Raw genomic sequence first — 16,537 nt, forward strand, 5'->3', positions numbered from 1 at the left:
TCCAGGCTCTCATTTCATTGTGCCTCATATTTGTTTATAATAGTCTTATATCCACAACACCTCATTTGCACTAATTTACCTAAAGCTGACAAATAACACCTATAATATTAACATAGTCATTTATAATATTGTGCATATGGGGTAAAGATGCCAGACTCAGGACTTAGTTCATTGCACCTTTTGATTACTCATAGTAACTTATATCTGTTAATAATAGTGTCATATTCTTGTCACTTTACTTAGCGCTGACAAATAGCACTTATGATCTTGCATGGATGTTTATAAGTGTGTGCTGTAGGGAGATGTATACATTATTATAACTTTATTACATATACTTATAACTACAGATATAAAGCACTATAGGCGAAGTCAAAACTCATTATGCATCACTATACACATTTAGCAAAGCAAAGTAGTTATGATGCATCATAAAACTAACAAGTGACTAGGCAGATATTGACATATTTATAATGCACTATTCAGATTAAAATTTAATCATTCATAACCAGTTGTCATAATGCATCATGAAGTTGGTTATGACGACTTGTGAATATGTATAGATGGTAATAATGACCATTATAATGCTTTATAGACACCTTATAAAACATTATGAGTGCATTCATAGGGCATTATAAATACAACCTTCATAGAAAGTGTTACCACAGTGTCATTTGAAGCTAGAGAAGCTACTCTTTCCTTTGACACAAATCATCACATAACTGGAGTAAAACCTAACCTAGCTAACGCTGGGAGCTAAGTATACTGCAATGCTAATAACGCACAACACAACATGGTGGATATGAAGCAAACATCAGAGTTGCATTGCAGACAGATTCAGTCTGCCTTCACTCTCCACCCACTGATATTTAACTTCAACACTGAGGCTATTTCCACCACCACTGCCTCTCAGAAATCAGCCAAACAGGAAGAGATCACTTCTCACTTTACACGTCAGTCTAATGTTCAGTCAGTCAGTGTCAAGACGACATGGAGGTCAGAGCTTTCTGCATCGCACTGTGTGAGTACTGACTCCTTTCCAGATTAAAAGTTGATGACAAAGACTTTACAATTAAAAAGCTCATGCATTTGGAAGTCTTTCGCCGTCGTTTACGGAGTGAAGTGAAATATTATACTTCACCAGCTACAACATTTAATGAAAATAAATGTCCTGAGCAGCTGTCCTAGACGACAAAACTTTTGTTGATTCATCTACTTTGTGTCTTCAGTGACTGTGATGATCCTGCTGTGTGCAGAGGATCAGGAAGTTGGTGAGTAGATTTTGTTGTTGGGTTGAAGTACAAAAGAGGAAAAAATGTCTTGAGATTTGAGTGTTTAATGTTTAACAGAGTTCCTCTCTGTTCTACTTTGTAGACTTTTCTATGTTGTAGACATTGTCAATCACGAGTAAATGTCTAAACTGAATTTCTCTGTTTGTCTTTGTCTCAGATGCAGCTTTTCTTCGTATCTCTCCAAACAGACTGCAGTTCTTTGAATATGAGTCGGTCACTTTGTTCTGTGATGGAGTCTTTTTCTGTGATGTTGAACGTAAATCAATATTGGAGACACCTTCGTGTTGCACCACTGATGACAGAACATCAACAGGACCTACCTGCACCACGAAATATGTTTATCAAGACGACTCTGGAAAGTACTGGTGTGAGGAAGGAGGGCAGAGAAGAAACATCATCAACATCAATGTCACTTGTATGTTTACAGTGAGGCAGTGACATTTTGTGATTATCTCGATGTGATTTCAAGATAAATTAAACATGATTGTGTTCTTCAGCTGGTTCTTTGATCCTGGAGAGTCCTGCTCTTCCTGTGATGGAGGGAGAAGATGTGATTCTGAGCTGCAGAACCAAAAAACCTTCCTCCAACATCACTGTTGATTTTTACAAAGATGGAGTCCACAAGTGGAGAAGCACAACAGGAAATATGAGCCTCAAAACAGTCTCCATGTCTGATCAAGGATTCTACAAATGTAACATCTCTGGAGTTGGAGAATCACCACAGAGCTGGATGTCTGTTAGAGGTGAGACAAGTAATTTTCTCAAAATAAGATTAAAAAAGTACGAATCTTGTATGTGTCAAACAATTCCCATCTGTTTAAGTTTCAGGATGTTCTAGCGTTGATGCAGAAGATCACAAAGACTCTTATCCTCCCTGCTCTCTCCCCCCAATTACACCATGGATCATCATCGCCATCTTGTTGATGCTTCTCTTGTTGGTTGTGGGACGACATCACTTTGGCAGATTTGCCTGTAGCAGAGGTGAAGAACATGACATGAACTTTACTTGGTGCCCTCACTGTTTTTTTTTTTTTTTTTTTTTTTTTGTTTTTTGCTTCGCGACTCTTCCATGAACAAAAAAGTCATACTGGAGTTCCTCATGGTTCTGTACTAGGGCCGAAGCTTTTCACTTTCTAAATGCTTCTGTTGGATCATAATTTTAGGAATCACTGCACAATTTTCCAAATTCATTGAACGTTGTCAGGTTACTTGAGTCCCATCATCATATTCAATTTATTCAGTTATTTGTTTTTATTTTTATTTTTTTTATTTTTACAGATGCGAGTTCATGGTCACAGACAGTGCCTGATTCAAGGTCATCAGACCATCAGACAGGTAGGTTTAATGTTTTAAACTAACACATTTAGCAGAAAGGATATTAATATATATCTTTATTGTTCTGTCTTTTTATAGTCTCTGTACAGGCCAGTGCACCTGCAGCAATCCAACCAATGTATGCTACTGTGACCAAGACCAGGAAGAAGAACGGTATTTCCTCTAACCTCATACACCACAATTAGCAGTTAGCTACTCAGCATTTACATTGTTTGACATGATGATGCTGGCAATAAAAGTCTTGATGCTGGTGTTAACTTTAACTTCCTGGACCGTGTAATCCACAGGTTCAGTTCAAACCATTTACACATGGGTGTCCGTACGACTTCAGTATTCAGTTGTTATGCTCATTCTTAATTCAAACCAATAATTGGATGTTAACTGAAGCCTGGCGGTGGTTAGCTTAGCTTAGCATAAATAATGAGGAACACAAGCTAAAAATGAAATTAAGTAAATGATATTAAGCTGATATGTTTCAGCTGACTGTTTCTCTCTGTCAGATAAAGATGGAGCGTCAGCCATTTATCACGCTTTTAGCCAAAATGGGTCTCCACAGCAAGGTCAGAATTAAAATCATTCATAACATTGTTCATCCCAATATTTATACATCATGTATTTTTTCTAACAAAGATACACATGTAGTAAAGAATATTTAATTTGTCTTTAAAGCAGCAGAGTCCAGCATTCCCTCAGTGTCCCCAGTTGACAGTGACGTCCACTATTCTACAATTCAGGATGTAAGTCAGATAGATTTTTTTATCTTCTTGTTGTTATACAGTTGTCCTTCTATCAGACGGTTCTTGGTGTCCACTCATAGTCGAGCTCCTTATCTTCTGTCAGTGCAGTGTCTACACATCCTATCAAAACTCATTAGGATTGTCCTGTCTCCAAGCTCTGATTCTCATGTTATATAAACCTCTGACATGCTGTCATTTAAGTGATTGAGGAGTTCACAATATTTCTAGTTGAAGCAGTATGGTTATACAGATTTTAAGTCATATGCTTTGTGTGTTGCAGATTGCTAAGTGCTGACTGAAAAGAAGCGGTTCTGCATGGAAACCAGGAAGTAACACAGTTACAGCTAGTATTGTACAAACAAAAATGAAAAAAAGAACATACAGGTTGTTGGGTTTATCAAGCTTGACAGCATGTGCACTAACCAAGGTATCAGAGAAGTTTCGGTTTATTTTCATCAGCCAGTTCAACCAACTTCTTCCATCAGCCTGATCTGTTCACACAGTTTCACCCCAGATGAACTCTGCTGCTGCTTCTAAACGTGTTGCGGTTCTCTATGTATCTGAAGGGGTTGTATTGTTTTTTTAGGCTGTGGTCAGCAACGAGACAAAGGTTTCATGTCAGAGAATAAAAGTCATGTGCTAAACGTCAGAGCGTCTGTTTGAGTTTGTTCCATGGTACAAAATGTTTTCTCACGTGTGTCATGATAATTATAACTATAGCAGAACGTTCCTCTGCTTCGTACAGTCACTTTCACACTGACAGTGGTCTTGAGGGTTGTGTCTTTTGAAAACTCAGTGATTTGATCTTCCCACACTGTGGCAGGACATTCCGAGACGGATCCATTACTCAATTATTATTTATTTTATTTTTTTTCTGATTACTGATTTCTGATTACACAAATTTTCATGCAGTTATTTTGTTCCCTCCCCTTCTCCCTTGTGACCAATGAATGTGACAACCTTCATAGCAACTGAAATGCTCTTACCAGTGAGCTCCCCCTCATGGTGAGGAACGGCGTTACACAGACTGGCTGGAACATTGTTTCACTTTCTGGAACTGATTGTCCTCTCAAGTCTCATGAGGGACCTGGAGCCCAGCTTTCCAGCCTGGACAGGTCTCCAGTCTATCCCAGGGCTAACGCAGAGAGACAGACAACCATTCAAACTCACACCTAAGGCCAATTTAGAATCACCAATGAACCTGTATTTGGACGAGGGGAGGAAGCCGGACGTTTGGTGGCATGAAGTCAGGTTTCAGGGCTAGTTGGTGAAGAGAGGAACTCACTCCTGACATGGTCTCCCACATTGTATGATAAAAACGGGAACATAGCTTTCGAAGAGGACAAAAATTAACCAACATCACAACAAGGGCATATAATCGAACTAAATGATTTATCATTTGTCTAATATATCTCAAATTTGGGACGTCCCTGTCAGAGTTACACCTGAGTTTATAGAGGATCTAGAATTGTCACAATTTTGGTTTAGTCTGTGTTTTTCATATTCTGAGTTTCCTATTTCATTTTGTAAAGTTTTGGTTTCCTGTTTTGTGTTACTCCCTGTGTTTTCCTTTGATTGAGTATTGGTCTCTCTGTGTGTGCTCTGCCTTCATTAGCTTCACCTGCGCCTTATCTGCCAGGTCTTGCATGGCTGGCTTCCTTTTGTGGCCTGTTACTCCAGTGAAGCCCCTGCACCCGACTTCCACTGGGAAAGAGAATGTTCTCTACCTGGCATGCAAGAAATGCTGATTGGCTGTATTGGAGGCTGCAAGGTGTTTCTTTCAAAGAGTGCTGTGGTGGAGAAATATCAAGAAAGGCCAAGCCATTTCCATGTGAAGCTGTTGGCTTTTGTCTCCAGTTTCAGGATGGTTGTCCAGGTGATGTCACACAGTTTCAGAGGTCACATTAGGTGTTGGATGCAAACTGGTACCAAGACACCTTGAATTTCCCTGGTAGGAGGGACTAGTTGATCTTCTGCAGATCGTGTTGCTGTTGGGTTATGACAAGTTGTAGAGTCTGCCTAAGTTTCTAGGCCTAAGCTGCTCATTGGGTCTTCTACCAGTAGAGGGATTCTTTCGCCATCTCAAAGGAAGAGAATCTTGTTGTCCCTCAACCCCTTTTAGTTTGACCGGCTGCAAGACTTTGTGGGTTTTGATCTTCATATAGGCCCATGCTAGAAGCTCCTCCAGTTGTTTGATGAGAAGGATAGTCACATCATCCATATAGGCCCATATGGCAGGGAGCCTTGGGTCTGTCTACGATCCTATCCCTTGTGTCATTTGTCTTCCACCCGTCAGGATTACCTCAAACAATGCTGTGAAGAGGATGGGACAAATGGAGCAACCCATTGCTATACCTTTCTCAAGCTGGTGCCAGTCAGTAGAGAGGTTGTGTAGCAGACACACAGATTGTTGTCTGTTTCCCACTAGGTTTAGACCCACATGGGTTACACCAGTTGCCTGAGCAACGATCTAACTGAACCATAGACGGAACCCATCAGGCTTACAAGTGGCCAGAGTGACCCAATCTGTGAATGCCCATATGGTGCATAAGTATAACTGGGACCTAATTGATATTTGGATATTTGCCTATTGTGTCAGGCAGGAGCTGCCTCCTTCTTGATATATGTTGATAACAGTTTACGTTCTTCCCGCCTCCATTTAGGTATCATTATGTGTAGGTTATTGCTTTGGCCATGTTTTCACCAAACCAGGCAAAATGTTTTTAAACTCCTCCAAACCTTCTTAATTTGCTCTCTTTCAAAGATCACTCACAGATTCTTTCTGCCTTTAATCTTTGAACCACCCACTGATATTTAACTAAAACTCAGAAGCTATTTGTATCACCTCCTCTTCTCAACAGTAAGACAGGAAGAGAGCACTTCTCACTTCATACAGTCAGTCAGCATCAAGACAACATGGAGGTCAGAGGTTTCTGCATCGCACTGTGTGAGTACTGACTCCTTTCCAGATTAAAGCTTACTTTATTTACAAATAAAAAGCTCATGCACATGAAAGTCTTTGAACATTATTTAGTGAGTGAAAGTAAATTTAACTGTTTTAACTATAGTATTACTCTTCACCAGCTACAACATGTAATTAGGAAATATGCTGAATATCGTGAGCAGCTGAACGAAACGTCAAAACTTTTATTGCTTCATCTATTTTCTTTGCCTCTTCAGTGACTGTGACAATCTTCCTGTCCTGTGCACAGGATCATGATGTTGGTGAGCAGAGTTCATGTTGGGCTGTTGGAGAAGAGACGCAAAATGTGTCTAAATTAAACTTCTCTGTTTCTCTGCAGCTTTTCTTTGTATCTCTCCAAACAGACTGCAGTTCTTTGAATATGAGTCGGTCACTTTGTACTGTGATGGAGTCTTTTACTGTGATGTTGAAAGTACATCAGTTGGGGAGACACCTTCATGTTGCACCACTACTGACAGAATATATAGAGGACCTACCTGCACCATTGAAAATGTTCTTCGTGTTGACTCTGGAAAGTACTGGTGTGAGGAAGGAGGAGAGAGAAGAAACATCATCTACATCAATGTCACTTGTATGTTTACAGTGAGGCAGTGATATTTTTTGATTATCTGAACATGGTTTGTAGATAAATTAAATATGATTGTGTTCTTCAGCTGGTTCTGTGATCCTGGAGAGTCCTGCTCTTCCTGTGATGGAGGGAGAAGGTGTGACTCTGAGTTGCAGAACTGAAATACCTTCCACCAACATTCAAGCTGATTTCTATAAAGATAGAGTCCTCAAGTGGAGAAGCTCCACAGGAAACATGACCATCAGAAATGTCTCTATGTCTGATCAGGGATTCTACAAATGTAACATCTCTGGAGTTGGAGAATCACCACAGAGCTGGCTGACTGTTAGAGGTGAGAGACGGAGATTTTATTTTCAAAGTGTATACCTGTGATTTAAGTTCCTATTTTTTATTCATTTTGTTTTAATCTAACTTTACTGTCTTCATTTACACCATATTTTCATGAAGAGATGAATCTTACCTCCTCCTGCAAGTATGATGGTAAGACGACTTAATCTGAACAACCCTGTCTAATTGTTAAATCACTAAACAAAAATAACCTGGGAACCATCCTGTTGGATACAAGGCCCTCTGAGAGATGAAATAAACTGCTACTTTCTTCTTTAACTTCTATTTAGACACAACCATTTTATGAACTGCTGTGTCTCCCAATGTATTTTCCTTTCTCTGCAGAAACTCTCACTGAACATGGTCCCTCCCCAGATCACAGCTGTCACATTTACTCCATCCTAAGGACTGCGTTCACCATCATCATGGTGGTGCTCTTGCTGCTGCTGCATGGATGTCTTCACTGTGTATTAGACAGATGTATAAAACATGACTCGGCTTAAACAAAATAGAGCTTTCTGATAAAGAAAAACATGGCTGATGGATGACAACCAACAGGTGAATAAAAGTTAGTTTAGAAGCTGAGATCATGAAGTTAATATTTCATCATACTGTCACATTTCATCTAGAATTAAGCTTGTTGCTGTCAAGCTGCCTTCTATGCTTCTGGACACAGAGCTAGACACTATAACTGTATCAGGAAATGTGCATCTTGCTGAGAATCTTGTGTAACACGTCTGCCAATGTGGTTTTTAAACCTTTCGCTCTTGCCATAACTAGCCTGACATATGTTGTTCTAAATAACCACGACGTCTGAGCGCTTCTATTAATTGATGTTGGTTTGTAGAAACGTGTGAGCTCTGACAGTGTGTCACCACCATCTGGTGTTTTCTTCTGTTTGCAATTTTGTAAAATATAAAGAAAAAATAAACTTAGAAATGTACTGTCAACACGCTAGTGTTTACTGTGGTGGTTTTTATTTTCTTCCCAATTTCTTTATCTTTAACAATAAAAAAAAAGGTTTTAGTCTAAATTGAATGGTGCAGGGCAGATGATAGAGTAATGCAGAAGTGAGAGAAAGGCAAACGTAAAACATTTTGAAGAATAACACGTGCACCAAATATGACATATCTTTCAGGGAGTAAGGAGGTGAGGACCCAGGTGCAGGACAATAAAGGTGCTGAGGCCAGGATGCAACAAAAGGTTTTTAATAACTAAAGCACTGCAGATCCAAAAAAAAAAAAAAAAAGGAAAAGAAAAAAAGAATCATGAACTGCAGCATTAAGCTTGTTGCTCTGTGAACACTTGGCACCTTAGCTTGTGCATTTAATACACTTAGTTGCACATTTATTAGCTGATTACGATAGTGTTTATGGTGGTACATGTTGATCAGCCATTTGTGTTAATGTGTGTGATTAAAGGGTGGAATGAGTTTATTGTGCAACACTAATTTTAATGTGAAGGAATTTTCTTCTTTCAGTTGTGAATTAGGGGTTAATTTCCTGACCCTTATCATAGAAACTCATATTATAATGAATGAATATATTTTGGTGATGATTTAAATAGCAATTTCTGATATGCGCTGATCCCTCCCAGTGAGAAGGTCCAGTTTCGAATCCAACTCGGGACTTTCTGGGTGGAGTTTGAGTGTAAGTGCGAATGGCAGTATGTCTCAGTGTTAGCCCTGCGATAGGCTGCCAACCTGTCTAAGGTGTACTCCGCCTCTCGCAGTTGCCAGCTGGGATAGGCTCCAGCAACCCCTCGTGACCCTAGTGCAGGATTAAGCAGTACGGAAGATGAGATGAGAGGAGGTTCATGAAAGGACACATGACTTTTACGTTTGAAGTTATTATGCTTCAGTGTAATGCAGGCCTCAAAGTTACACTGTCATTGTTACACTTTAGACTAGGCTATGTAGCTGGTGTCTGGTTCTGCTATCTTATTTCTGATATAGGCAGGAGGAAGAGATGTTTGGTTGGAGTGAGGTCACATTCCCATCATTTCTTACCTACTGCTGGTGGCTAGGCTAATTAGCTGGTGTTTTCTAGTGGTGTACTTCCGTGGCTAGGCTAATTAGCTAGTGTCTGATATTGTTTTATTTTTGATCCTTGCATAACAGAGCAGTGTTGGTTGAAGTGTAGTCTCATGTCCCACCACCTTTCATTACCTCCTGCTTTGGACTAGGCTATGTAGCTGGTGTCTGGATGTATCTTATTTCTGATATAGGCAGAAGGAAGAGATGTTTGGTTGGAGTGTGGTCACATTCCAATCATTTTTTTCCTACTGCTGGTGACTAGGCTAATTAGCTGGTGTTCAATTTCTGTGGCTAGGCTAGTTGTATCTTATTTGTGACATAGGCAGAAGGTAGAGATGTCTGGTTTGAGTGTAGTCGTATTAGAATCATCTCTATTACCTACTGCTGCTAGCTAGGTTAGTTAGTAGCTGACCACTGGTCTGCTGGTCAGTTCTCTAGTTGGACTGGGCTTCTAAAGGAGTTTTGCCTCAGATCATGACACAAGGGATCATAACATCTTGTCCTTTGTATTAATGATTATTATACAACAAGTAGTTCCGACCAAGCAATTTGATTGGTCAATAGGACATTGAGAACATGCTCAAATCAGCATTACAGCACGGCTGATTCATCACTAAAAATATTGCTCTGACAAGTCCGTGGCAACAGTGTATCCATCTCCATGGCAACACTGTAACTGTCAGAGCTGGAGCAGGAAACGTCTGAAAAATTCGCTACAAAATGGATCGGTTTGTTGTTAATTTCGATTTATTTGGTGGTCTCAGTTTTGATGAATGGTTGGAGGAGGATAAGAAAACCACAAAAAAAAAGAAAGATTTGTGCCTATTTCGGATGAAGAACTGAATCAACTGGAATTGTCCAGGAATGAATGGACCACGGCCAGATCAACGTCTTGGGCAGTCAGATGTTTCCAGGGCTATCAGAAAACCACCAAGCAGGATGTGTAGATTTTCCAGCTCTGACAAAAGAAGAGCTGAACAGAATTGTTTGTGAATTTTATGGGTTAGCAAGAAACAGCCATGGTCAGCACTACTCCATCAGCAGCTACGTTGGATTGAGAGCAGGCATCAACCACGATCTGGGACTAGAAAATCATTTCTGTTGCTAGGTCATTACTAAGGTTCAGATTATTTGCTGTAGTGGTGAACTAGGTTCCATTACACATAGGAGTCTACTGACGTGACTGATTGTGTTCCAGTTATTAGTCAGACCCTATTTATTTCCATGGAAACAGGAAGCACACTTGCAAAAAACTTTAAATTTTGAGAGCAAAATTCATCAACATGAATATATATTTAATTATATGCTTTATTTTGTTGGTAATTGTTGTATAATCACAATATTACTCTTGAGGATGTGCCTAAGTGTAATATTGCTCAAGTGTTATTGTTGTACAGCAATTACATTGTTTACTTAAAGGTCCTGTTATCAAATTAAACAGGTCAGGTCTTTTGGAGACCTCTAGTCTCCATAGGAACATCCAGTCTGTTGGAGAGGATCCAGAGCCTTGGATTAAGTGTTTCACGATCATTCAGTGATTCATTGATGGCGAGCCACCCACAGATAATTGAAGAAGTTTGATTGACTCTTTGTCACTAACTACAACTGGTGGTAGGGCCGACCTGGTTGGCAGGATTGCTACACACCCACAAGCGATAACGTTAATCACCTTATTAGAGGAACACAAACAAAACAGTACCAGTACTAAGAAAAAAAAAGCAAGACTCGTTATTTCAAAGGCATCATTTTATTTTCTTTGCTATTTTGCATATCACTGTTTAAATAAATTTTAAAAACTTTAGTCACCAAATACTCAATAAAGAGTTTACTTTATTTCGTTTTTGGTGTTGTTCATTGTTTGGCTATTCAGGGCTATGGTAAGTGAGCTCTTTCCGAACCTAGCTATTCAGTATACCTATTCTTAAGTGAGTTACATCAGCACTGGGTGGGGTGTAAATCGTAGTGAATACCAACGTGGGAAATTCCTGTGGAAGATTCCCTCGTCCTGTCTCTCTGATGAGGGTGAAGTTAGTCAGGTTAACTTCTTAATGACGGATGAAGTGATTGAGCCAGGACTTTGTAATGGTGATGATGCAGGCCAGAAGACTTCCTTCGCACGTGAAATGTATATCGTGCTCCAGAGAAACTGTACATTTTCCATTGCAACACACTGGATCTGACAACAAAACACTGGATCTGCTGTATGCAAATGCCCGTAATGCATGAAATACAACTGCCCTACCTGCACTAGGCAGGTCTGATCACAACCTTGTCCTGCTCTCTCCAAAGTACGTCCCTCTTGTCCAATGGCAACGTGTGTCCAAAAGGACTGTAAGGAGGCAGACGCAGGAAGCCGAGGAGGCCCTGCAGGGCTGCTTTGAGTTCACTGACTGGGAGGCCTTCTGTCAGCCTCATGGGGAAGACATCTGCAGCATGACGGACTGCATCACAGAATACATCAAATTCTATGAGAATACTGCCAAACTCCAGCAGAAGAACATGAGGGAAGTGTGGTCAGGAATGAAGGACATAACTGGCTGGGAAATCTGGAGCATGTGAATGGGCTTAACACATTCTTCAACAGGTTTAGCTCTTGGACCCCTGTCTCCTCTAACAATGTAGAGGTCTAGTACAGTCCCCTGTGGGGCTCCCACAGGGGACTGTACTAGCTCCGTTCCTGTTCACCTTTTACACCACTGACTTTCAGCACAACTCTGAGTCATGTCTTATTCAATAATTTTCTGATGACTCTGCAGTTGTGGGGTGTATAAGAGGTGGATGGGATGAGGAGGAGTATAAAGGAGTGGTGGACAGATTTGTGGGGTCAGCTGGAAAGAATCACCTGTTGCTTAACGTGGACAGAAACAAAGAGATGGTGATTTACTTCAGGAGGAAGGGAACAGCTCCTCAGCCCCTCAGCATCCTTGGTAGGAATGTAAAGGTGGTGGAGGAGTACAAATACCTGGGAGTGACCATCGACAACAGACTGAACTGGAGGACCAACAGTACAACTGTGTACAAGAAGGCCAACAGCAGACTCTACTTCCTGAGGAAGGTGATATCCTTCGACGTGTGCAGTAAGATGCTGGAGATCTTCTACCGGTCTGTTGTGGCCAGCACCCTTTTATCTGCTGTGGTCTGCTGGAGGAACAGCAACACACTGAATAAACTGATCAGGAAGGCTGGCTCTGTCATTGGCTGCACACGGAAAACTTTTGAAGTGGTGGTGGAAAGGAGGACATGTAACAAACTGTTATCAATCTTGGATAACCCTGACCACCCTCTCCACCAGACGATAGACAGACAACGGAGCTCCTTCTTCAACCATAATAACCATGGGTAGGCAATCTAGGTGCAACTTGGTACAAGATCTTGACAAAACTTCACAAACAGATTAAGGGCAGTGAGCTTGGATCTTTGGGCTAACCAGATGGACAGTTGATGGTACTTTCATTCAACTTTTTTTTTTTTTTCATTCGCAATGACTTCATCTTCTGATTGCTCATATACACTAGAGTCTATTAGGAATAGTCAGTACACAGCATGTAAACCAATGCTGGAAAATATTATATACTGATTTTATCTTAAAAAATCTTTCTCCAGAAAGTCCTTCCCCTGAGCTTTCATATTAATTCACCACATTTTTGTCCCTTGCAACCCATTAGTGGTCAAAATCTATTGGTGTCAGACTCAAGCAGCTGCCTACCTAACCGCATGTTTGTGCATGTCTGTATTCATCAAGCCTTAACTTACTTTGGACACCATTATGTTTATGGCATTGAGCCACTTTTTTAACAACATGCCAACAGGTTTTTAAACTCCTTCAAGCCTTCTTAATCGCACTTCTGTTCAGCTCTTACTCCAAACACCTTCGTTTTCCTAAAGTTTATGTATTATTTGGTCACATCTTTGTTCAGTGCAAGTTGTCTATGATACTAGCAACTTATGAGAAGGTCACAATGTCGTGATGATTGACTTATACATAACAGTGTCATTTGGAAGTAGAGAAGCTACTCTTTTCTTTGACACAAAGCATAATATCACTGGAGTAAAACCTAAGATAGCTAACCTCAGCCAACAGAGATGACACCAAAACTTTGACTGGGTGCTAATAAGTATACTGCAATGCTAATAAATCACAAGACAACATGGTGGATATGAAGTAAATGTCAGAGCTACATTAAGGACAGATTCAGTCTGCCTTCACTCTCCACCCACTGATATTTAACTACAACACTGAGGCTATTTTCACCACCACTGCCTCTCAGAAATCTGCCAAACAGGAAGAGATAACTTCTCACTTTACACATCAGTCTGATGTTCAGTCAGTCAACGTCTAGACAACATGGACGTCAGAGGGTTCTGCAACGCATTTAGTGAGTACTGACTCCTTTCCAGATTAAAACTTAATGATAAAGACTTAATTTACATTTAAAAAGCTCATGCATTAGCAAGTGTTTTAGCATTGTTTATGAAGTAAACTGAAATATTATTCTTCACCAGCTATGACATTTAATAGAAAATAAACGTCCTGAGCAGCTGTAGCAGAGGACAAAACTTTTACTAATTCTACTACTTTCTTTTCATCTTCAGTAACTGTGATGATTCTGCTGTGTGCACAGGATCAGGATGTTGGTGAGTAGATTTATTTGGGGGGTTGAAGATTTGAGTGTTTAATGAAGTTTCTCTATGACTTTTCTACTTGGAAGACGTTTCTGTGCTGAAGATGTTGTCCATCAGTTCATGGGAGTGAAGGTTGAAACTGAATTTCTTTAATGTTTTTTTTTTTTTTTTGTCTCAGATGCAGCTTTTCTTCGTATCTCTCCAAACAGACTGCAGTTCTTTGAATATGAGTCGGTCACTTTGTACTGTGATGGAGTCTTCTACTGTGATGTTGAACATAAATCGATTGGGGAGACACCTTCGTGTTGCACCACTAACAACAGAACATTTAGAGGACCTAACTGCACCATTAAACGTGTTTATCAAGTTGACTCTGGAAACTACTGGTGTGAGGAAGGAGGAGAGAAAAGTAACATCATCAACATCAATGTCACTTGTATGTTTGCAGTGAGGCAATGGTATTTTGTGATTATCTCAACATGATTTTAAGACAAGTTAAATATTATCATGTTCTTCAGCTGGTTCGTTGATCCTGGAGATTCCTGCTCTTCCTGTGATGGAGGGAGAAGATGTGGCTATGAGCTGCAGCACAAAAAAGTCTTCCTCCAAAATCCAAGCTGATTTCTATAAGGATGGAATCGTCAAGTGGAGAAGCTCCACAGGAAAGCTGACCATCAGAAATGTCTCTATGTCTGATCAAGGATTCTACAAATGTAACATCTCTGGAGTTGGAGAATCACCACAGAGCTGGCTGACTGTTAGAGGTGAGACATGTTAATTTTTCAAAATAAGATTAATAAAGTCTTGACCTCATATGTGTTTACACTTTCAAACAATTCCCATCTCTTTAAGTTCCAGGTTTTTCTATAGTTGATACAGAGCTTCACGAAGACTCTAATCCTGCCTCCTCTTCCTCCTCAAGTACACCATGGATCATCATTGCTGTCTTGTTGATGCTTCTCTTGTTGGTCGCGGGACGACTTTGCTTTGGCAGATTTGCCAGTAGCAGAGGTGAAGAACATTACATGAATTTTGCTCAGTGCCCTCACTGGTTTTTCTTTGCTGCATTGCTGCATCAGACTGGAGTTCCTCAAGGTTCTGTATTGGGGCTGAAGCTTTTCGCATTCTAAAAGCTTCTGTTGGGTAATCATTTTGGGTGTTTTACTTTGGTGCCATCATCATATTCAAAATACTTTTTTTTTTTTTTAAAAGATGCTAGTTCTCGGTCACAGACAGTACCTGATTCAAAGTCATCAGAGGATCAGACTGGTAGGTTTAATGTTTTAAACTAACACATTTAGCAGAAAGGATATTAATATATAGGTTTATCGTTCTGTTTCTTTTTTATAGTCTCCGTACAGGCCAGTGCACCTGCAGCAAGCCAAACTATCTATGCTACTGTAACAAACATCAGGAAGAAGAACGGTATTTCCTCTAACCTCATACACTTCAATTAGCAGTTAGCTACTCAGCATTTACATTGTTTGACATAATGATGCTGCTAATAACAGTCTTGATGCTGGTGTTAACTTTAACTTCCTACACCATGTAATCCACAGGTTCAGTTCAAATCATTTACACATGGGTGTCCATACTACTTGTATTCAGTTGTTATGCTCATTCTTTATTCAAACTAATCATTGGATGTTAAGTGAAGCCTGGTGGTTTTTAGCTTAGCTTAGCTTAGCATGAATACTGAGGAACACAAGCTAAAAATGACATAAAGTAAACGACATTAAGCTGATATGTTTCAGCTGACTGTTTCTCTCTGTCAGATAAAGATGGAGCGTCACCCATTTATTACGCTTTGGGCCAGAGTGGTGCTCCACAGCCAGGTCAGAATTAAAATCATTCATAACATTGTTCATCCCAATATTTGTACATGATATAATGTTCTAACAAAGACACACGTGTAGTAAAGAGTAATACATTTGTCTTTAAAGCAGCACAGTCCAGCGTTCCCTCAGTGTCCCCCGTTGACAGTGACGTCCACTATTCTACAATTCTTCATGTAAGTCAGATACATTCTTTAATCTTCTTGTAGTTACACAGTTGTCCTTCTATCAGACGGTTCTTGCTGTCCACTCATAGTCGAGCTCCTTGTCTTCTGTCAGTGCAGCGCCTACACATCCTATCAAAACTTTGATTAGGATTGTCCTGTCTCCAAGCTCTGATTCTAGTGTTATGTAAACCTCTAACATGGTGTCATTTAAGTGATCAAGGGGTTCAGAATATTTCCCGTTAAAGTAGTATGGTTATAGAGATTTTAAGTCATATGCTTTGTGTGTTGCAGGTTGCTAAGTGCTGACTGAAAAGAGGCGGTTCTACATGGAAACCAGGAAGTAACTCAGTTACAGCCAGTATTGTACAAACAAAAAAAAGAAGAAGGTTGTCCGGTTTATTAAGCTTGACAGTCCGTGCACTTTGACAAACGTATCAGAGAGGTTTTGGTTTATTTTCGTCAGCCAGTTTAACTAACTCGTTCCATCAGCCTCATCTGTTCACACAGTTTCTCCCCAGAAGAACTCTGCTGCTGCTTCTAAACGTGTTGCGGTTCTCTATGTATCTGAATGGGTTGTATTGCTTTTTTAGGCTGTGGTCAGCAACGAGACAGACAGTGTCTGTCAGAGAATAAAAGTT

At 40.1% G+C, this 16,537-nt stretch overlaps 1 protein-coding gene across 5 annotated transcripts; it reads left to right on the top strand.

Annotated features, from left to right (window-relative positions):
* Positions 1-982: 982 nt before the first annotated feature.
* LOC125019403 (Fc receptor-like protein 1) lies at positions 983-16,537 on the top strand. Of its 5 annotated transcripts, none has more exons than XM_047604165.1 (10): positions 983-1,018; positions 1,227-1,268; positions 1,447-1,704; positions 1,787-2,032; positions 2,112-2,270; positions 2,568-2,624; positions 2,703-2,777; positions 3,125-3,184; positions 3,294-3,361; positions 16,191-16,537. In XM_047604165.1, exons 1-10 carry the CDS (start codon positions 988-990, stop codon positions 16,203-16,205), a joined length of 1,011 nt encoding a protein of 336 aa, XP_047460121.1. In that variant the 5' UTR covers positions 983-987; the 3' UTR covers positions 16,206-16,537. The 5 variants fall into 5 exon arrangements, with proteins under 5 accessions (XP_047460121.1, XP_047460137.1, XP_047460153.1 ...); XM_047604181.1 differs by having other exon boundaries at positions 3,297-3,361; XM_047604197.1 differs by having other exon boundaries at positions 2,118-2,270.

The sequence above is a fragment of the Mugil cephalus genome, chromosome 1, assembly GCF_022458985.1.
Source record: "Mugil cephalus isolate CIBA_MC_2020 chromosome 1, CIBA_Mcephalus_1.1, whole genome shotgun sequence".
Lineage (NCBI taxonomy): Eukaryota > Metazoa > Chordata > Actinopteri > Mugiliformes > Mugilidae > Mugil > Mugil cephalus.